Source organism: Euleptes europaea, chromosome 8 (assembly GCF_029931775.1).
Source record: "Euleptes europaea isolate rEulEur1 chromosome 8, rEulEur1.hap1, whole genome shotgun sequence".
In the NCBI taxonomy this organism is placed as follows: Eukaryota; Metazoa; Chordata; class Lepidosauria; order Squamata; family Sphaerodactylidae; genus Euleptes; species Euleptes europaea.
This window is the reverse complement of record NC_079319.1, coordinates 6,120,209-6,142,650: the sequence shown is the minus strand read 5'-3', so window position 1 is coordinate 6,142,650 and position 22,442 is coordinate 6,120,209. Positions and strand designations below refer to the sequence as shown.

Here is a 22,442-nt window from a genome sequence, read left to right as displayed (position 1 = left end):
GCCTGAACTGACCCTAGAAGCCAAGGATCAACATAAAACTCTCTTCTATCCCCAGAGCCTTGTTTGATTGTCTGCAGCAAAGATAAACAGGAGGCAGGCAGCACCTTAAAGAACAACAAGCCTTTATTCTAGCATAACATTTATTGGACCTGTGCCAGTTGGCTCTAGTCCAGAAATCTTGTGTGTGTGTTAAGTGCTGTCAAATCACTTCCAACTCAAGGCAACCTTATGCATCAATGTCCTTCAAAACGTCCTCTCGTTCACAGCCTTGCTTAGGTCTTGCAAGCTGAGAGCCATGGCTTCCTTTAGTGCAGCGGTCCCCAAACTACTTTCTTCCTATCAGCTTTCTTTTGCCCCCCAAAATAAAATGTGTGAACATTTGGTGCAGTCACATATACTTAACAGTAGCAGTTTGAAAGTTCATTTGTTGGAGGTTTGGCTGAGCAAATGTCTTAACGCTTTCAGTGCGGCCAGCTGTTTAATCTTGTCTTTCTCTTGTATGCTGCAGGTATTGGAAACCTACATGTTTCATTCGTTCCTTAAAGCTCGCCTTAACAGAAGGATGGATGCTTTTGCTCGCCTGGAGCTGAGCACTCAAAGTGAAGAAGACAGGTAAGATTTTTCTCCATGTAATGTTAATGCTCTTGTTCTTTCTGGCAAAAAAAGCACATGGTAGATCACTGGTAGAGCCAGCCTGGTGTAGTGGTTAAGAGCAGTGGTTTGGAGCAGCGGAGTCTGATCTGGAGGACTGGGTTTGATTCCCCACTCCTCCACATGAGCGGCAGACACTAATCTGGTGAACTGGATTTGTTTCCCCACTCCTCCACATGAAGCCAGCTGGGTAACCTTGGGCTAGTCACAGCTCTCTCAGCCCCACCTACCTCACAGGGTGTCTGTTGTAGGGAGTGGAAGGGAAAGTGATTGTAAGCAGATTTCATTCTTTCTTAAGTGGTAGAGAAAGTTGGCATATAAAAATCAACTCTTCTCCTCCTCCTCCTCCTCACCCAAAATACACATTTGTGAAGCTTTAGTGGGAGAAGATCCCTTTTTTGTCATAGCCTGGGGTTCTAGGCATAGATGTCCTGTTGCATATGTGTATCTCACAGACCCCCTCACCCCCCGTATCTTCTTTTAGATTAAGTTCTATGCTTGATAGCCCAAGGAGACCGACCATGGAGAAAATGGTTTCAAAAAGGTTTAATCCTGAATACATGATCAGCAAACGTATGGGAATGAGTTTGCCCAATCTGCAGGAAATCACGCCGAAGGATTACCCTGCTAGAAATGCATCTCTTCGGAGGATAAACACTAATTTTGGTAAGGATAAAAGGTAGCCAGCCATCTTAAGTTTCTTGCTTACTGATTTCTATCCTGGGTTCTCAAACTTTCATTGTGAGGCTTCTTATCAATCAACAGGCAAAAGCCATCCACCTTCCTGTCCTGTCAGTTTCTGATATAAAGGTTAACTGTTGTACAAAATAGCTTCAAAGGAAGACTCCAATGTGAAAGTGCTGAATTAGAATTCATCAGGTGATTCAGTACTGTCTTTTCCCCATGCCTGAACAGAAGCTTTGATTTCCTCACTCCCTGTAGGTGTTAATAAACCACCCTTTATAGATGGTTAGTTCTGATTAGTTCTCAGTATGAACCACCCTTTATAGATGGTTAGTTCTGATTATCTTGTCTCATGCTGCACCTTCCTTGATCAGATCTGATTTTATGTTTATCTGGCTCTGCCTGTCTTCTACAGTTAGGAGTGGTCCTCACCTGCTTAGTATAGATCGGTTTCCTTTTTGATTGGTTTTTGTTTCAAACTAGCCTTTCTTTGTAATATCTCCCTATACCTTCTTGCTTGCAACTTTTGAGTACAAATAACTGCCAAGGACGCACAGTCCTGCCATATGTTGAAATGAGCCCTGGCTCACAAAGGCCTATGCTGGGATAAATATTGAATTTTTTGTCTTCAAGGTGCCAGCGGACCTCTGTTTTTATTTTTTGCAACAGTTTAACACGGTTGCTCCTCTGGATTACGGTCCCATCTATAGTTTTTATTCAGCCAGCCATCTCTGAGTTGGGGAGAGGGGACAGAATAGACGTGATGCCAGGGCTCCACTTGTGTAGATGGAGGGAGGAATCATTGGATCATAGAGTTGGAAGGGGCCGTACAGGCCATCTAGTCCAACCCCCTGCTCGATGCAGGATCAGCCTAGAGCATCCCTGACAAGTGTTCGTCCAGCCTTTCCTTGAAAACTGCCAGTGAAGGGGAGCTCACCACCTCCCTAGGCAGCTGATTCCTCTGTTGAACAACTCCTACTGTAAAAATTGTTTCCCTAATATTCAGCTGGTATCCTTCCGCCCATAATTTATACCCATTATTACGAGTCCTATCCTCTGCTGCCAACAGGAACAGCTCCCTGTCCTCTTTATTATTTTCAGTAAATTACTGTTCTTGGAGAGAGGCCTATACTTCCTTTTTCTTTACGTGGTCTTGCACCTCACTGGAACTTGCTGCCCACCCCCAGAATATTTTCCTAAAATCAATTCCAGTGGCATTTCTCCTCTCCTTTTGCCACATGGGCCTGTATTTTGTAGTCCAGGCCCTGCTGAATTACAGCTCATAATGAAGCTCAAGACTATGCATTCACCTGTATTGAATAGAGATCTGGGATTCTTGTCTCATTACCAATGCTCATTTCTCCATGCCTGCTACCCTTCTGCACATCACACCTAATGCTGTGCATATCACACCTAATCCAATCGTGCCTGCTAATGTCATTTACTTGCTTTTGACAGTTACATTGCCATTGTGTGCCTAATTCACTCTTCCCTACTTAAGGATAGAGGGAATCACATTCTAGCTGTGTCTGAAGAAGTGAACTGTGACCTCTCTCATAATACTAGAATGTGGGGTCATCTGCTGAAGCTGGAGGGTGGGAGATTCGAAACAGATTAAAGGAGGTATTTCTTCACACAATGCATAGTTAAATTGTGGAACTCCCTGCCCCAGGATGTGGTGATGGCTTCCAACTTGGAAGGCTTTAAGGGGGGAGTGGACATGTTCATGGAGAAGAGAGGTATCCATGGCTACTAGTAAAAATGGATATTAGTCATGATACATACCTATTATCTCCAGGATGAGAGGAGCATGTGTATTATATTAGGTGCTGTGGAACACAAGCAGGACAATGCTGCTGCAGTCGTCTTGTTTGTGAGCCTCCGAGGCTCCTGATTGGCCACTGTGTGAACAAATTGCTGGACTTGATGGACCTTGGTCTGATCCAGCATGGCTTTTCTTAGGTTCTTATGTTCTGTGGCTCACGAAAGCTCGTGTGTGTGCTAAGTGCCATCAAGTCACTTCCGACTCATGGCCACCCTATCTTTTACAGCCTTTCTCAGGTCTTGCAAATTGAGAGTTAAATAATTTCTTGTTGGGTCTTTCTCTTTTCCTGCTGCCTTCAACTTTTCCTAGCACAATTGTCTTTTCCAGTGACTCTTGTCTTCTCATAATATGACCAAGGTACTTCAGTTTAGTCATTTTAGCTTCTAGGGTCAGTTCAGGCTTCTAGGGTCAGTTTACAAAAGCTCATACCATGCCAGAAATTTTGTTAGTCTTTAAGGTGCTACTGGACTCTTGTTCTCTTCTGCTGCTGTTGACAGACTAACACAGCTGCCCATCACGATCTCAGGCCCTGGCCTGATAAGGACGCTGTGGACAACATAACCTTCTGTGAAGCCCTATATCATTCATTCAGCCCCTTTCCCCATGGCCCTTTCTAGAAGGCTGATTCCGGAAACGGCAGGGAGCCTCGCTAAAGTTGTTGAGGCCAGAATGTGTTCAGGGTACAGCGTAGTGGCTTTTGGCACATATGAATAAATAGCTTTTGTTGTTGTTCCCCTTTTTCCAGCCGCAAGATTGGTTTCTAAATCTGTGAGCACGTTCAAGATCCCAGAAATCCACTTCCCTCTGGTGGGCCAGTGCGTTCACTCTTACTACATCGATTTCGTCAACCATCTCAGTAGAGCTATAAACATTTTGTCCCCTGAGAACTCTGCATTGCTGGCGAGGTATTTCTACCTTCGGGGGCTTATCGGTTTGATGCAAGGAAAGCTTCTGAACGCTCTTTCGGATTTCCAAAACCTGTACAAGACGGATGTAAGGATATTCCCTGCTGATCTTGTGAGGAAGGTGGTGGAAACCCTTCCTCTTTCGGACCGGTCCCAGGCGGATCAGAAGCCTGAGCTGAAGAGGCTGATAAGCCAGGTGCTGGATAAACAACGGGAAATCACCAAAGTGGACGATCATGTGAAAAACTTTGAGTTGCCGAAAACCCACATGCAGCTGGATGACTTTGTGAAACGGATTCAGGAATCTGGGATCGTCAGAGATATTGACACTATACACCGGCTGTTTGACGCATTAACTGTAGGTGGGTGGAAACAGTGGGGAGACCTGCACACCTTTTATACGTAGGGTTGCCAGCCTCCAGGTGGTGGCTGGAGATTTCCCACTGTTGCAACTGATCTCCTGCTGATAGAGATCAGTTCTCCAGAAGAAAATGGCCACTTTGGCCATTGAATTCTATGGCATTGGAGTCCCTCCCCTCTCCAAACCCCGCCCTCCTCAGGTTCCATTCCCAGAATCTCCTAAAGCCATCACGGTAGCTGTTCAGGTCCATCTGGCTCCAGGGGGTGGATCATTTTTGCAGATCCCTGTACCCCTGCAGAGGCTTAGGATCCCTGTAAGTCTAAACCCCAAAATAGTTATCTGACCATAGGGTTGCCAGCCTCCAGGTGGTGGCTGGAGACCTCTCGCTATTACAGCTGATCTCCAGGCAACAGAGATCAGTTCCCCTGGAGAAAATGGCCGCTTTGGCAATTGGCCTCTATGGCATTGAAGTCCCTCCCCTCCCCAAATTCCACCCTCCTCAGGCTCCACCCCCAAAACCTCCAGTTATTTCCCAACCCGGAGCTGGCAACCCCGTTTATACGTCTTGTTGGTCACTGTTGGACCCAGGGGATGTAGGTGGGTGGTTTGGTCTGGCCATCAGGGATGTTCTCATCTTCTAGCCTTTTAATACAGAGGTTCTTAACATTTCTCACAATTAATGTGCTTCCTCAATTTAAAGGCCACCAGAAACAAATAGACCCAGAAACCTTTAAAGACTTCTACAACTACTGGAAGGAGACGGAATCGGAGGCACAAGATGTAAACCTGCCCCCCGCTGTGATCGCACGCTTAGACAAAAACGAATGCGTCTACAAGTTGTCAGCCTCAGTTAAAACGAACAAAGGGGTTGGGAAAATAGCCATGACTCAGAAGCGCTTGTTTCTCTTGATTGAAGGAGGTCGGTCTGGCTATGAAGAGATCGCCACTTTCAGGGACATAGAGGTGAATGTGAGATAGACACAAGAACTGAATTACCCAATTTTTAAAAAATCTATATTGCACAGTGATGGATTTTAGACTTCCTGAGTCCTTTGGAAGATCTGAAAACAGGTACCGTGAGGTTGATGCAGATATGAGAGAGCAAAATATTTAGGCAACACATGTAGGAGGATGGTGTCATAGAGAGGATGGTGCCGAGTTGTTTTCTGTTGCCCCAGGAGATCAGACCAGAATCAACGGGTTGAAATTAAATCAAAAGAGCTAGACATTAGGAAGAATTTTCCTAACAGAGCGGTTCCTCGGTGGAACAGACTTCCTCGGGAGGTGGTGGGCTTGCCTTCCCTGGAGGTTTTTAAGAAGAGGTTAGATGGCCATTTGTCAGCAATGCTGATTCTGTGACCTTAGGCAGATGATGAGAGGGAGGGCACCTTGGCCATCTTCTGGTCACTGGGGGTGTGGGGTGGGGAGGTAGTTGTGAATGTCCTGCATTGTGCAGGGGGTTGGACTAGATGTCCCTGGTGGTCCCTTCCAACTCTATAATTCTATGATTCTAGGAAGCTGTAGGGGTCACGGTGTGTGCGTGTGGGGGAGGTAGTTTGGAATTTCCTGCATTGTGCAGGGGGCTGGACTAGATGACCCTGGTGGTCCCTTCCAACTGTGATTCTTGGTGTGAAATACTTCACCCTGGCTTCAGCTGTACAGTAGCTGATTTCTTTATTGATTTCTTTAAAACATTTTACGCCCAAAATACTTTCCCACCCAATCTGGGTCCCTAAGGCGGCGAACATTAAAAAAACAAATAGACTTTTTACACAATTAAAAAAAAATTAAAATCATAAAATAATTCAATAAAAAATTATAAACAACACCAGAACCAGGAAGGAGAGCCAGTAACCGTTTTGGGATGGGGGGCACGCCAAGCGAAACAAATATCTTTACCTGCTGGTGAAAGACGCCAGGAAATGGAGACAGACGAATCTCACCTGGGGAGGGCATTCCAAAGATTTGGTGCCTCGACAGAGAAGACCCTTTCTCTGGTTGCCACCCTCCCAGCCTCAGGTGGGGTGTGTGTGTGTGTGGGAGGGGAGGAGAACAGAAGCAGGGCCCTTGAAGATGACGAGTGTACAGGTGTTGGGAGTGGGTCAGCGGTTAAGGGATGGACCGAGAGAAGAGATTGTGGTAGAAGTTCACTCTTGCCGATTTAAATTCTTGGTTTTCTGGGTATCCCCCCCTTCCAGGAAGTGAAGAGCACCACAGTCGCCTTTCTCCTCCTCAGAATCCCTACCCTGAAGATAAAAGCCGTGTCCAAAAAGGAAGTCTTCGAAGCAAATCTGAAGTCAGAGTGTGACCTTTGGCACTTGATGGTGAAAGAGATGTGGGCCGGGAAGAAAATGGCAGACGATCACAAGGTTTGACACTTAATGCTGGCAGCTGAAACGTGTCTTCTTGATTATTATTTTTAAAAGAACCGGTAGGGTGCATTCTGGCATACTTTTCAAAGAGATGTAGGTTATTCAAATGCAGGGTGAGGTCTTCCCCCACCCCCACTGACATACACGCAGTGTCCCTTCCCCATCAGTGCTTTAAGTAGGCTCTCAGCCCTTTATCGTTATTTTCCTTAATAGTGTATTTTCATTAAGAGTGTCTGGAGGTGGCAGGTAGTGCAGAATGCTAAGGCGAGGATGCTGGTCGCAGCCAATCCAACAGCAGTTACACTGGCTACCAATCCGCTCCTACACCCAATTCAAGGCGTTGTATTTGACCTTTAAAGCACTACATTGCTTGGGGCTACCCTGGGCATTCAAGAAAGGGCCACGACAACCAAACACCAATGCAAACCTTCCTGCCCTCCTGCAAGAGGAGATTGATCAACGCCTTGCCTGCTGAGGCATCGATGACTATTTCGGCACATGATATGCCACAGTCATCCAACTAAACTTAAGATAAAATTGGCACTCTGCTCAGACAGTGAGGAATGAAAACAACCCAGGCACCAGCGTTATTTCTATATCTCACAAGGAAAAGCAAAAAGTCAGAGGTCACCAGGCTGGCATATATCCAGCCCACCAGTTCCACTTTGGTATAAGGGCTGTTTAGCTTGGAAAGAAGGCGGCTAAGGGGAGACATGATAGAGGTCTATAAAAGGATGCGTGGTATTATGGAGAGAGTGGACAGGGAGAAGCTTTTCTCCCTCTCATAATACTAGAACGCAGGGTCATCTGCCGAAGCTGGAGGGTAAGAAATTCAAAACAGATAAAAGGTAGTATTTTTTCAAACATCGCATAGTTAAATGGTGGAACACCCTGGCCCAGGATGTGGCTGCTTTAAGAGGGGAGTGGACATGTTCACGGAGGAGAGGGGTATTCATGGCTACAAGTTAAAATGGATTCTAGTCATGATGCATCCCTATTTTCTCCATGATCAGAGGAGAATGCCAAATATATTAGGTGCTGTGGAACACAGGCAGGATGGTGCTGCTGCAGTCGTCTTGCTTGTGGCCTTCCTAGAGGCACCTGGTTGGCCACTGTGTGAACAGACTGCTGGACTTGATGGACCTTGGTCTGATCCAACATGGCCTTTCTTATGTTCTTAAGGCAGCTTTCTGTGTCCAGGATCTGTTAAAATGCAGTGTTAGAAGTGTGCATTCAGACAGAAACATTGGAGGTGACCGGGGGTCGCAGCTTTCTGTTTTATGGATCTTTTGGCTGCTGCTGCTCCAGTACTCAGTCACTCCTCTCCAAGTGGATGAGGAACCCGGGTCCTCCTTTTTCCCCTTCTTGAAACATTTGCCCACCTCCAATCTTCTGGCACCTCACCTGTTCTCCAAGAATTCTCAAAAATACAACCTGCATAAACCTGTGGCGTGCTTCTTTTTTCTGACCACGGACTTGCCAGTTCAGCAAAGATTTCATGTTCTCTTTGTATTTACTTGGTTTTTTTGAGTGTTACTAGACTAACCGGTGGCTCAGTTTCCACCAAATCGAGCTCCCTTACCTGCATAGAGTAGGGGGAGATGATAAAACATTCCGATCTAGCATTGCCTTTCCAAGTTTGTGTTGCAGAAATCAAACTGTGGAAATTCCATGCGGTGTAGAACCTTAGGGGTTTAACTTTTAGTCGGACGCAGTTAGCATGTTGGTAGGAAGCGTGTAAGACGGAACTTCTTGTGAGTACAGGAAGTAAAATGCAAATTAAAATCATGGCTTTTGTTTGCTCCTCTTCTCTCTCCCCTCCTCCCCCAGGATCCTCAATACATTCAGCAGGCTCTTACCAATGTTCTTCTGATGGACGCTGTCGTGGGTGCCCTGCAGTCTTCTAAGATCATATATGCCGCTTCCAAACTGTCTTATTTTGACAAGATGAAGAACGAAGGTGAGCTGGGTTATCGTTCTAGGCTGCTGCCGGAGTAATTTGCTCTGTATGTAATGATGTGACTCCCAGTTCTGGTGGGAAGATTCAGCTGTCATCTGGCACCTATGTAGGCAGGGAAGGCCAGGAATAACGAAGAAGATGGCGTGGCTGAGTTGGCGGGGGGGGGGGGGTGCTCGTAGCAACTCCCGTAAACAGCACCAAAAGAAGAAGGGTTGGTTTTTATACCCCGATTTTCTCTACCTTTAAGGAGTCTCAAATCGGCTTACAATCACCTTCCCTTCCTCTCCCAACAGACACATGAACACATGAAGCTGCCTTCTACTGAATCAGACCCTTGGTCAATCAAAGTCAGTATTGTCTACTCAGACTGGCAGCGGCTCCCCAAGGTCTCAGGCAGAGGTCTGACACATCACCTACTTGCCTAGTCCCTTTAATTAGAAATGCCGGGGATTGAACTGGGCCCTTCTGCATGCCAAGCAGATGCTCTGCCACTGAGCCAAAGCCCCTTCCTGTGGGTGGGGCTGAGAGAGTTCAGGGAGAACTGTGACTAGCCCAAGGTCACCCAGCAGGCTGCATGTGGAGGAGTGGGGAATCAAACCTTGTTCTCCAGATTAGATTCCGCTACTCCTGACCACTTCACCACACTGAACACCGTGTGTAGAAACAAAGAAAAATAATTACTAAAGAACTATATGAACTGTAATGAACAGGGTACAACAGCCAATGAAAAAACCTAGACATAATGTTACAAAATGAGAAAAATAATTACTGGGATAGAATTAAACTCACACGTACTAAATTAGCCAGTGTGGTGTAGTTAAGATCGAAGGTTTGGAGCAGTGGACTCTGATCTGGAGAACTGGATTTGATTCCCCACTCCTCCTCATGAGCGGCAGATACTAATCTGGTAAACCGGGTTGGTTTCCCCACTCCTCCACATAAGGCCAGCTGGGTGACCTAGGGCTAGTCTCACTTTCTCAGCCTCACCTACCTCACGGGGTGTCTGTTGTGGGGAAGGGAAGGTGATTGTAACCTGGTTTGATTCTTCCTTAAGTAGTACAGAAAGTAGGCATATAAAAACCAACTCTTTTTCTGCAAACTTTGTGGCTGGATCCAGCCTATCTTACCACTTAAAAAGGTATAGGTAGTCCCCTCTGCAAACACCAGGTCATTCCTGACCCATGGGGTGACGTCACTAGGTTTACTAGGCAGACTTTGTTTACGGGGTGGTTTGCCACTGCCTTCCCCAGTCATCTTCCCTTTACCCCCAGCAAGCTGGGTACTCATTTACCGACCTCGGAAGGATGGAAGGCTGAGTCAACCTTGAGCTGGCTACCTGAAACCGACTTCCGTCGGGATCGAACTCAGGTCGTGAACAGAGCTTTGGACTGCAGTACTGCAGCTTACCACTTTGCGCCACGGGGCTCCTATCTTGCCACTTACAGTAAGTTAAATATATATATATTTGCTTTTATCCAGTGCCCATGATGGTCCCCAAAACGACAGCAGAAACACTGAAACACAAGATCAACCCATCCGCTGGTGAAACTTTCCCACAGTCGGTGGAATTCTTGCTTTATACACCAGGTACGAAATCTGGGTCGCCGTGGGGTTGAGAGAAGAGAGGCATTGGTTCAGAGGTGGGAGCCGCTGCTCCTGGGTGCCTGGCATGGGGCAGGATGGAATCTTCTAGCTTGATCTGTTTTATCTTCTCATCAGCCATGTAAGGCAAGTGGCGATTAAGAGGACCTTGTGAAAAGCCCCCCCCCCCTGCAAACATGAAGGCTAAGACTTGGTTTTGGGGTCTCCCGACTCCCAGGCTCTAACTCAATCCACTCTGTTGTACGGCAGGGGTCCCCAACCATTTAGAGCCTGTGGGCACCTTTGGAATTCTGATACAGCGTGGTGGGCGCAGCCACAAAACGTCTTCCGCAGCTTAACTTCTGCAGTCATTCCGTGAAGATCCTTGTGTTGCGGCAGCAAATGCTGCCAAAGCATTGTTTTTTTAAAAATGCACAGCCAGTCAAATCTCCTTTGGGCAATAGAATAATAGAGTTCGAAGGGAACACCAGGGTCATCTAGTCCAACCCCCTGCACAGTGCAGGAAATTCACAACTACCTCCCCCAGTGACCCCGACTCCATGCCCAGAAGATGGCCAAGGTGCCCTCCCTCTCATGATCTGCCTCAGGACATAGAATCAGCATTGCTGACAGATGGCCATCTAGCCTCTGCTTAAAACCCCCCAGGGAAGGAGAGCTCACCCCCTCCCGAGGAAGCGTGTTCCGCTGAGGAACCGCCCTGACTGTCAGAAAGTTCTAATGTTTAGACGGAAACTCTTTTGATTTAATTTCAACCAGTTGGTTCTGGTCTGACCTTCTGGGGCAACAGAAAACAACTCGGCACCCTCCTCTCTATGACAGCCCTTCAAGTACATGAAAATGGTTATCACAGATTCATAGAATCCATAGCCCCACCTGGCCCAGCTTGCGTTCTAAGAACACTTGGCAGGTGCCAGGAAAGGTGTCAGCAGGGCACCACGGTGCCCACAGGTGCCATGCTGGGGGACCCCTTGTCGTAACAGTTTAATGATATCTGCCAGTATAGTTAGGAGGCATTTCCCTTAGTGTCACGATGCTGTGTTCAGCATGGAGGTTTGTCCTAAATGAAAAAAGGTCCTCAGCAGAACATTGTCTGTTCAAGAAGGAACATTCGAGTGAGGCATGAGCAGTGAGTACAATGAATCTCCAGAGATGCAGGTGTCCTTCATGGTTCTCCCCAGCATTGGTTTTGTTTAACGTGCCGGCTGGAGCAACGTGCTTGATGCTCTTCTGGTCCCAGCCTTCCTTTCTGTCTCCCTCTGACACACAGGGCAGCTCGACGCAGCAGAAAAGCACGGAGAGGCCCATCCCAAGCTGTGGTGCGCTTTGGATGAGGGGAAGGTGGCTGTCTTCGACGCGTCGACGTGGTCTAAACAGCACTGTTTTAAAGTGGGAAGCTCTAAACTGGTGAGTGAACGCTTACTGCAGAGACTTTGCAGAAGCTTTCTTTTACTAGGGTAGGAATATTGGTGGTGGTGGAGGTTACGGAATGCATTTGTAAGACTCTTCTCAACAAATTCTGCTAGGGGGCATATAGTAAAAAATATCTATAAAATGATTAGTATTCGGATCTTGAGCACATGAAGCTTCCTTCTACTGAATCAGACCCTTGGTCCATCAAAGTCAGTATTGTCTACTCAGACCGGCAGCTGCTCTCCAGGGTCTCAGGCAGAGGTCTTTCACTTCACCTACTTGCCGAGTCCCTTGAACCGGAGATTCTGGGGATTGAACCTGGGACCTTCTGCACGCCAAGCAGATGCTCTACCACTGAGCCACAGCCCCTCCCCTCTGATCCTGGAGAAAATAGGTATGCATCATGACTAGTATCCATTTTTACTAGTAACCATGAATAGCCCTCTCCTCTATGAACATGTCCACTCCCCTCTTAAAGCCTTCCAAGTTGGCAACCATCACCACATCCTGGGGCAGGGAATTCCTCAATTTAACTATACGTCGTGTGAAAAAGTACTTTTTTTCTTCACCCCTTCCAAAAATATTAATCAGCGTACGTAGGCCATGCTTCATGTTCTATTGAACACACAGGGGCAAGTGGCTCTCGTTCATTTCTGGGGCAAAACGTCTGTGGGGGTGGGGTCTTATCTTTCTGCCTTCCATCCTGCTCATCCTTATGCAGCGTGCACACACGGCCAGAATTAGCACACCTGCGCATAAGCACGATCTGTAACTGGCTGTTCAGCTGAGATCAAGCTTATCACCAACCAGGGAGCAGGAGGACACAAAAACATACACGTCCAACATTAAGAGGGAGGAAGGTTCTGGAAAGTACGGCAACAACACTCTGAAGTATGCATCCAATTAACCTTCCGGGTGCCAGGTAAAGAGTGTTTTTTTTTGCGGGGGGGGGGGGGAGGCATTTTGGTAAGAAATTTAAGTGTTAATTTGCACCACTTCGACTGTGCAGCAGAACAAAAGGGTTATAGTTCATAAAACTATAAACATAGTTTTACGACAGTATATTGATTTCAGTTCTTCATACTGCTTTATGTGGTGGTGGAAAGTGCCATCAAATTATCTCCAGTTAAAGCAGTGGTTCCCAAAGTGGGCAGTACCACCCCTTGGGGGGCCGCTGGGATTACCTGGGGGGCACTAAGAGGCAAGGGGGCAGCAGGGGCACGCTAGAGGTGGGCTCCTTCAACTGGCGTTGTTCACTAATTTACATTAGATCAAGCTATGGCACCATGCTGGCAAATTTGGTGGAAACGATCTGAATTTCCCCCCAAACTTTGAAGAGCTAGTACCACTGGATCAAGTTCATCCGCTTTGTTGAATAAATTTCAAATAAAAAGTTTTAATTTGATTTTTAATAGATGTGCAGTTAATTGTTACTGTTTTGAAATTGTATTGTTATCTTCTTCAGTGAGTCATACAACCCCCCCCCTATTTTGAATAAGGCTTTTTTATAGGACAGGGTAGGGGGGCGTTGGGGTTGAGACTGTGGAACCAAGGGGGTGGTGCCCCGAAAAGTTTGGGAATCACTGAGTTAAAGGGACTAGGCAGGTAGGTGATGTGAGAGACCTCTGCCTGAGACCCTGGAGAGCCACTGCTGGTCTGAGTAGACATTACTGACTTTGATGGACCGAGGGTCTGATTCAGTATAAGGCAGCTTCATGTGTTCATGTGTGTGTAACATGCCTATGATATTAGGTGCTGTGGAACACAGGCTGGAGAATGCTGCTGCAGTCGTCTTGTTTGTGGGCTTCCTGGAGGCACCTGGTTGGCACCTGGTTGGCCACTGTGTGAACAGACTGTTGGACTTGATGGGCCTTGTTCTGATCCAGCGGGGCCTTTCTATTGTTCTTATGTCTTTAAAACTGTAGTGTGACTTCTCAGTTCTTTGACCCGCTAGGTGTCTTTGTTCAGTCGCCTTTACGTTTTGTCTTGCAAATACAGAAATGCATGGTGATGGCAGAACAGAGCCAAGTCTGGATTGGTTCCCAAGACTCCGTTATCTATATAATCAACACCTACAGCATGTCTTGCAACAAGCAGCTGAATGACCACCGCTCTGAGGTCACAGACATCATTGTGCAGACCAGAGACAGCGTGTCCAGGTCAGCCGGGTACCGAGGCTATCTAGGAAATGCCTCCTGAGCTTACAGGGCTGCAGCTGATTAAGAAGATCTTTTCTAACTAAGCACTTCTCTGGATGTTTAGCAATAGCATTTGCCACGAATTATCCTTTGTGCCAGCGTGGTGTAGTGGTTAAGAGTGGCGGACTCTTATCTGGTGAACCGGGTTTGATTCCCCACTCCTCCAGGTGAAGCCTGCTAGGTGACCTTGGGCTAGTCACAGTTCTCTCCCAACTTTCTCAGCACCACTTACCTCACAAGGTGTCTGTTGTGGGGAGAGGAAGGGAAAATGATCAGAAGAAGAGTTGGTTTTTATATGCCGACTTGCTTTACCACTTAAGGGAGAATCAAACCAGCTTACAATCACCTTCCCCTCCCCACAACAGACACCCTGTGAGGTAGGTGGGGCTGAGAGAGCATGACTTGCCCAAGGGCTTCATGTGTAGGAGTGGGGAAACAAATCCAGTTCACCAGATTAGCCTCCGCTGCTCATGTGGAGGAGCGGGGAATCAAACCCGGTTCTCCAGATCAGACTCCACTGCTCCAAACCACCGCTCTTAACCACTACACCATGCTGGCGGTTTGAGACTCCTTAAAGGTACAGAAAATCAGGGCATCAAAACCAACTCTTCTTCTGCCCCTACAAGCAATGGGGGCAGACGGTATTGCTTTCAAGCTATTGCGTTAGCCACACATATTTTATATGCTTTTCATTTCCCATGAAATGATTCTTGGGGAAACGTGACCTCCACGCTCAGAGGCCGTCAGCCTCTGAATCCCAGTTCCAGGACACAACATCAGGGAAAGGCCTCAACCTCTGTGCCCTGATGGTGGCCCTCCAGAGGAACCGGTTGGCCACTGTGTGAGACAGGATGTTGGACTAGGGTGACCCCAGGTCTGATCCAGCAGGGCCCAAAGAGCCTTACAGCGTTCTCCTCTCCTGTTTCATCCTCACAACAATCATGTGAGGAAGGTTAGAGTGAGACTAGGTACCTGGCTTAAGCCTCTTTGACAGAGGGAGGATTTGAACCTGTGTCTTGCGGCTCCTAGCCCGACACACTAACCCGCTATACTACGCTGGCTCTCGTGACCAGGGCTGAAGGCTCAAAAACGGGCCCCTTGGTTTTGCTTTCATCCACGACACTGATTTCACCCCCCTTGGGTCACAGTGTTATCACATGCTTGTGCTTCCCTTCCACAACGACAGCGAGGCGTATTCGTGCAGCGTCGATGGGACGGTGATCGCCTGGAATGTCAGCACCCTGAAGGTCAACCACCGGTTTCAGCTCCCCTGCGAGACCCTGACGTCCATCAGATTCCACAACAACCGACTTTGGTGCTGTATGTTTCCTGTGTCTGATATACTTTAATGAATGCCATGTAAAAGACTTACCTTTCCATTCATGACATCGTCCTGAGTAAACCTCCAGCGTGGTGTAGTGGCTAAGAGCGGCGGACTCTAATCTGGTGAACTGGGTTGGTTTCCCCACTCTTCTACATGAAGCCTGTTGGGTGACCTTGGGCTAGTCACAGCTCTCTTCGAGCTCTCTCAGCCCCACCTACCTCACAGGGAAGAGGAAGGGAAGGTGATTGTAAGCCAGTTTGATTCTCCTTAAAAGGTAGAGAAAATTGGCATATAAAAACCAACTCTTCTCCTTCTCCTCATTAAAACAAAACGTGCCAGATTTTTAACCTCTTTTTGTTTGTGCATTGAAGGTATAGGAAGCTGTATTCTCGCCGTCACAACAAATGGCATTGTTCGGCAGAAGGTAAAAATGGAAGAGTCGCCGAGAGATCCCCCGCTGTCCTTACTGTGTTTCCAGTTGTTTCCTGAGGTAAACGGAAAAGTTCATCTTGACTGTTGTCAACTTAAAAGGCCAAGCTAGGGGGTGTCCTCTGTTGAAATGGTAGTTCTTTTCTATCCTTGACTGTCTTCTGCTTTAGAGGGACCAGGTGTGGGCGTCGTGCTCAGGGAGCCCCGACCTGTATATCTGGAACATGATAGATCCCTCTACACCCGCTCAAAAGATAAGCCTGCAAGACTGTGCCGAGATCATCTGCATGATGAAAGTAAAAAATCAGGTAAACCAAATGCAGAGGGACACCGTTTTTGTTTGGTATGTGTGACGGACTGAGGGTGAATTTCTGTCAGTGACTGTATTTGGGCTTAAGGGAGGAGACTCAGAGCTGCCGGAAGAGACAAGGGTCTTTTACTCTGAGTTTCAGCGTGAGACTGGCTCAAAAACCTGAAGAGTGACGAAAGAAAGAGTTTTGGGAGAAAGATCCCTGCTCTAGTCACTGAGGGGAGGAATAGTCTCTGGGGTAGGAGGTATTCCTGGCCCAAGCGTGGTATGAAAATTACTTTAAGTGCTGGGAAGTAATTTCACAGAGAGATAAAGGAAAGGAGAAGGGAGAATCTCCACATTTTCCAGTTTCAGGCACCAGAGTATACACATGAACCTCTGTGTGCAGGCTATGGACTAAGCTACCTTAAAGTGTTGGAAACCTAAATTAGATAAAATATCATCTGTGCTGTATGTGTTGAGCAACTCATTGTATGTATAGAAACTCTGTGCCTTTCCTTAATACTAGTTTTCCCTCCCATACCATTCCTTGTGAAATAGACAATTGGCACACCAGAGGCTTTACTCAGTTCAACAATAAAGCAACAGAAATTTATTCTGAGGTAAAGCGAAGTAGGTGACGTGGGAGAGATTCCCCCCCTTGTCAGAGTGTGCTTTACTGATGTTGCATCAAGAGCCTGTGTGGTGTAGCACATAGAGTGGTGGACGGGGGGTGGACGGGCTGAGTTTGAATCCCCTCTTCTCGCCGTGGAAGCCTGGCTGGGTGACCTTGGGCCTGTCGCAAACTCTCAGTCTGATCTACCTCACAGGGCTGTTGCTAGAAAACGGAGGAAGGGGAGAACGATGTTCTGCTTCGAGTTTCAGCTTGGGAGAGAAGCCGGTTATAAATACATAAATGCTTTTCATGCACTTGCCCAGTGGAATTTCTTTTAATTGGACAGAGTTGGTCTTTCTCCACCCCCACCAGATCACATCACAAAATGCTCCAGAAACGCCCCTTCAAACCAGCTTTCCTTGCCCAACCCCCAAACGCCCTTGGGATCACTTGAAGTACATTCATGGTTCTTGCCGCTGCTGCGTTTTCAATAATGTATGAGCCAGCCTCTCAAAGCAAGTGATTGTCGGGGTGGGCCATAGAACGGTATTTCTGAACGAGGAGTGCCTTTAGAGATGCGCCACTCATCTAAGATTAGCCAGGTTGAAGTGGAACCTTGTATTCTACCCTTTATAGCTATATTCAGTCCGATTGCCATAATCAACTGAAGGGGGTCATCTCGTCTCTGCCGTCAGGTCGCCCTGAGGGTTCTGCACGGCCTCTTGTTTTCAATAGAGCACAAAAGAAATGTGCCAAGAGGGAGTGCTTTTGAGGCAGCACTTGGGTGAAATGGAAAAACAGATAGAGCTACGTTATGTGCTGATGTCTATACATTTGTTTAGCATATTTGAATTGCCACATGCCCTGGCTTTTTGGTTGCACGTTCCTCATGGCAGCTTACGGCTTACCTTTTGGAACAGCAGCTGCATGGGACCACCAAAAGAATCAAAGATGTAAAAACCAGGCCGTGCCTAAGAACGCCACAAATCCTAGATTTACATCAGATGCCACCAAAGAAATGTGGGTGGTGCTCCATAGTTCGAGTGTTGCCATGGAGATGCTCTGTGGTTCCTCGTTGTGGAATTTGATAAGAGGTTATGCATGCACACGGCTGTTTTCATGCAGTTCTTCCACTGGTTTTTGAAGAAGAGTTGGTTTTTACTTACCGATTTTCTCTACCTTTTAAGGAGAATCAAAGTGGCTTACAATCTCCTTCCCTTCCTCTCCCCACAACAGACACTCTGTGAGGTAAGTGGGGCTGAGAGAGTTCGGAGAGAACTGTGACTAGCCCAAGGTCACCCAGCAGGCTTCATGTGGAGGAGAAGAGTTTATTTTTATATGCTGACTTTCTCTACCACTTAAGGAAGAATCAAACTGGCTTACAATCACCTTCCTTTCCCCTCCCCACAACAGACACCCAGTGAGGTAGGTGGGGCTGAGAGAGTGTGACTAGCCCAAGGTCTCCCAGCCGGTTTCATGTGGAGGAGTGGGGGAATCAACTCGGTTCCCCAGATTAGAGTCTGCCGCTCCTGTGGAGGAGTGGGGAATCAAACCCAGTTCTCCAGATTAGAGTCAACTGCTTTTAACCACTACACCACACTGGCTTTGCTCCTGAATGAGGCACATTTATGAAAATTTTAGGCATTTGTATTACTAAATCCTCCGTACAAGACCAATCTGAGGGTACCTTGTTTTCTGGTATAAGTGCAGTGACTCTCTGTGTGTGTGTGTGTGTGTGTCTGTGTATTTCATCTAGGATGTCCACTAAAATAGTTTTAGCAGAGTAGCCATGTCAGTCTGCATTGGAAGAACTAGATTCGAGTCCAGCATCACCTTAGAGACCAACAAGATTTTCAGGGTATAAGCTTTCAAGAGTCAAAGCTCCCTTAATCAGATCTGATTCAGGGATCTTTGGCCCTCAAAATCTTATGGCAAGTGTGGTGTAGTGGTTAAGAGGGGTGGTTAGGAGTGGTGGACTCAGATCTGGAGAACTGTGTTTGAGTCCCCACTTCTCCACATGAGTGGTGGAGGCTAATTTGGCGAACTGGATTTGTTTCCCCACTCCTACACAGGAAGCCAGCTGGGTGACCTTGGGCTAGTCACACACTCTCAGCCCCACCTACCTCACAGGGTGTCTGTTGTGGGGAAGGTGATTGTAAGCCAGTTTGAGTCTCCCTTAAGTGGTAGAGAAAGTTGGCATATAAAAACCACCTCCTCTTCTTCCTCAAAAATATTGTTGGTCTCTTAAGGTGTTACCAAACTCGAATCTAGTTCTTCATCTAGGACTGTAAACAAAGTAAGATAGTAAATAATTTAAAAAATTACCCAGTTTTGTATGTTTAAACATGGAGTGGGAATGCAACACTTTAAAGGATAGCTCTGTTTTTCAGATGTGGGTTGGCGGCAGAGGACTTTCTCAAGGCAAAATCAAAGGGAAGATCTTTGTGGTTGACGCTGAAAAGAAGACGGTGGAAAAAGAACTGGTGGGGCACATTGACACCGTGAAGGCCCTCTGCTCTGCCGAGGACAGATACGTTCTCAGCGGCTCTGGCAAGGAAGAAGGGAAGATTGCTATCTGGAAGGTCGAATAGGGTCGAAGGGTTTCACCGTTTTAAAACCTGGATACAGGCAGGTCGGGGGATTCTGTTGGCTTCAGTCCCATGTGCATTTTATTCTTCAGTGTTTTTTAATTTATTAGAACAATATTCAGTGTAATTAAGTTACTGGAATATGAAGCAGCAGAAGGAAATCACTACTTATACATAGTTTTGATGACCCAGGGCCGGGACATTGAGCAAGAACCTTGAAAACATCTGCTGAAGCTGGAGGGTAAAAGATTCAAAACTGATACAAGGGAGTATTTCTTCACACAATGCACAGTTAAATTGTGGAACTCCCTGTCCCAGGATGTGGTGATGGCTGCCAACTTGGAAGGCTTGAAGAGGGGAGTGGGCATGTTCATGGAGGAGAGGGCTATTCATGGCTACTAGTCAAAATGGCTACTGGTCATGATGCATACCTGTTCTCTCTGGGATCCGAGGGGGCATGCCTATTCTTTTAGGTGCTTTGGAACACAGGCAGGACAATGCTGCTGCAGTCGTCTTGCTTGGGGGCTTCCTAGAGGCACCTGGTTGGTCACTGTGTGAACAGACTGCTGGATTTGATGGGCCTTGGTCGGATCCAGCAGGGCTTTTCTTATGTTCTGATGGAAGTCACTGGGTAATTCATAATATCAGATTATGATTTTCGCTTGAAGTTATTTGCAGAGATGCTGGTAAACATTTGCGCTTCCTGAATCACAAACCCCTCTGGATGATGTAACAATGCAGTTTGTCTGGGAAAAGTTTTGACAAGACGCGTTTGTCCCATTCTCATTTGAATGACTGGCGCTACTGTCTAAAGTGCTACTGGATTTGAATCTGGTTTTTCGACCTCCACAGCTCCCCTCGAAGTGGCCTTGAAACAGTACAGCTGGAGGGGTGAAGTAACTCCTGCTGGCCGTCTAAAGGTGGCAGCTCTTGGGAATGCCGAACTGGCTGCCGTTCTCAAGGTCAGACGACTGTCTCATTTGATCAGAAAGTTTCACTTAGACGGAAGGAGTTATTTTTAATGGAACTGTGGTTTGTGTGGAGACAGAAAGCTGTTTTGCCCTTTTACATGCACTTATTTAGCATATCACGTGCCTTAAAAAAAAAGTTATGCTGGGAAGCCTGCCACCCAAAAGGTCGGCAGGCGTCACATTAAACTCTAGCCCGCTTTCCTTTAGCAGATGTCATCTTCCAGAGCCGGTGCTCACAAACCGAGTTCACCCTACAGAAACCGGTGGATATCAATGAAATGTGAATATTCCTCACTTCCCCTAAATACTTTTAAAATATATGATGGGCCTAAAGGAAAGTTTTGATGCCTCTTGACTGTGTCACATTGAGGTATAGGACTATAAAATATTACAAAGATAGAATAATTGTTCTTTCTGTTAGCAGTTTTAATAAATGGCCAGTGGGCAGTGTCATAAACTACTGATTTCATATACTGTTAATGTGTAACTAGTGGAAAACAGTCAGTGTCATAATAAAAAATATGCTGGATTGAGCCTTTGTGTGTTAACTAATGGGAAAAATATGTGTTGGGAACGGCCAGACAAGGATGAGATTCGAGTCTGTCTTCCGAGTTTTTTGGCTTGCTTTCAAGAAAATCTCCTGCACGTGTCAGGCCAAGCGGGACTTCAGGTGAATTTTAATTAGTACTAACCTGGTCATCTGTATCTTTATTCTTTATATATATAAATTTTGCAATCTTTACCATCTTCGATTTATTTGGTATTAAAAAAAAATTCAGTAAGGGCAAGTGCCTTCTTTCCATTATCAAACAACTCAACCAGTCTCCTAACAACCTCAAATAATAGTAAAAAAAACAAGTAGACAAGCTGGAACGTGTCCAGAGGAGGGCAACCAAGATGTTGAGGGGTCTGGAGACCAAGTCCTCTGAGGACTGGAGAGAAGACTGAGGGGATATGATAACCAAGTCCTAGAAGGGCTGTCATATAGAGGATGGTGCCGAGTTGTTTTCTGTTGCCCCAGAAGGTCGGACCAGGACCAACGGGTTGAAATTAAATCAGAAGAGTTTCCTAACAGAGTGGTTCCTCAGTGGAACAGGCTTCCTCAGGAGGTGGTGAGCTCTCCTTTCCCTGGAGGTTTTCAAGCAGAGGCTAGATGGCCCTCGGTCAGCAATGCTGATCCTGTGACTTTAGGCAGATTATGAGAGGGAGGGCATCTTGAGCTATCTTCTGGGCATGGAATAGGGGTCACTGGGGGTGTGGGGTGGAGGTAGTTGTGAGTTTCCTGCATTGTGCAGGGGGTTGGGCTAGATGACCCTGGTGGTCCTTTCCAACTCCGATTCTATGATTCTAAATGACTTGCTGGAAAATGGGACTTTACTAAATCTGCCCTTCGGCTCCAGTGATGGCAGGACATTCAAAGTGGCCATCATACAGGCTCTTCTATATTTCAGACAGGTTAACAGATTTAAGTACTCCGGCATACTTTATAGGAAAACACCCCAAAAAGAGGGAGGAGCAAACTCTGTGCTCTATTGTGCACACTATCATGATCGAATAAAATTGCACTTTTAAAAATCTGAGTCACTGCCCTCCTTTCCCCAAGTTGTTTTGTAGTATCTCGAGAATACTAGCTAATTAGCCCTTTTATCTACCACGCGTTTCCATGGTGACTTGTAATTATTCCCAAGAAGCCGGGCTTGTATTTAGCACCAACCTGGAGCTCAGTTGTAATTCTGGGAGAACTCCAGGCCCCACCTAGAAGCTGGCAACCCTACCTCCAGGGTCCCATCAAAGACGCTCTTTTGCAGCAGGACTTTCAAATAGATATGGCAAGGCTGTGGTTATGCCCTGTTGTTGACCTAATCCTAAACTGCCATAAACTGCAGCAAAAAGCTGCTTGACTGGAATCCTGAAATTTGCTTGGCGTCGCTGAGCCTGGAATTGTTACAAAGTTACCCCCAGAAAGCAAGAGGCATTACATGCTGCAGGCTGCTCATGCGTTACTGAGCTCGAGTCAAGGCATTAGCTATCACACGCAAAGCCCTGCAAGGCCTTGGACTTTCATACCTGTACGATCTCCCGTATACAGCCTGCCGTGACAATGTCACTCATCTGAGCAGGGCCTTCTTCAGGCGCCACCCTGCAAATGGGCGGGAGCAACAACTTCACATGCTGGTGCCTTCTTTGTAATAGCCCCCCACCATTACAATGCAATGGCCTGCCTGAGGTCAGGAAAGCACCCATGCACTTGGTGTTT

General features: G+C 46.8%; 1 protein-coding gene across 1 annotated transcript in view; it reads left to right on the top strand.

Annotated features, from left to right (window-relative positions):
- Positions 1-19,225, top strand: part of DENND3 (DENN domain containing 3) — a 43,633-nt gene extending 24,408 nt beyond the window's left edge. The window contains exons 11-23 of the mRNA XM_056854685.1: positions 509-612; positions 1,136-1,317; positions 3,906-4,427; positions 5,127-5,389; positions 6,625-6,795; positions 8,629-8,758; positions 10,238-10,345; positions 11,628-11,764; positions 13,769-13,929; positions 15,155-15,288; positions 15,664-15,782; positions 15,892-16,029; positions 19,017-19,225. Coding sequence (XP_056710663.1) covers positions 509-612; positions 1,136-1,317; positions 3,906-4,427; positions 5,127-5,389; positions 6,625-6,795; positions 8,629-8,758; positions 10,238-10,345; positions 11,628-11,764; positions 13,769-13,929; positions 15,155-15,288; positions 15,664-15,782; positions 15,892-16,029; positions 19,017-19,217 — 2,370 coding nt within the window. The 3' untranslated portion in view covers positions 19,218-19,225. The remainder of the gene's footprint in view (positions 1-508; positions 613-1,135; positions 1,318-3,905; positions 4,428-5,126; positions 5,390-6,624; positions 6,796-8,628; positions 8,759-10,237; positions 10,346-11,627; positions 11,765-13,768; positions 13,930-15,154; positions 15,289-15,663; positions 15,783-15,891; positions 16,030-19,016) is intronic.
- The last annotated feature ends 3,217 nt before the right edge of the window (positions 19,226-22,442 follow it).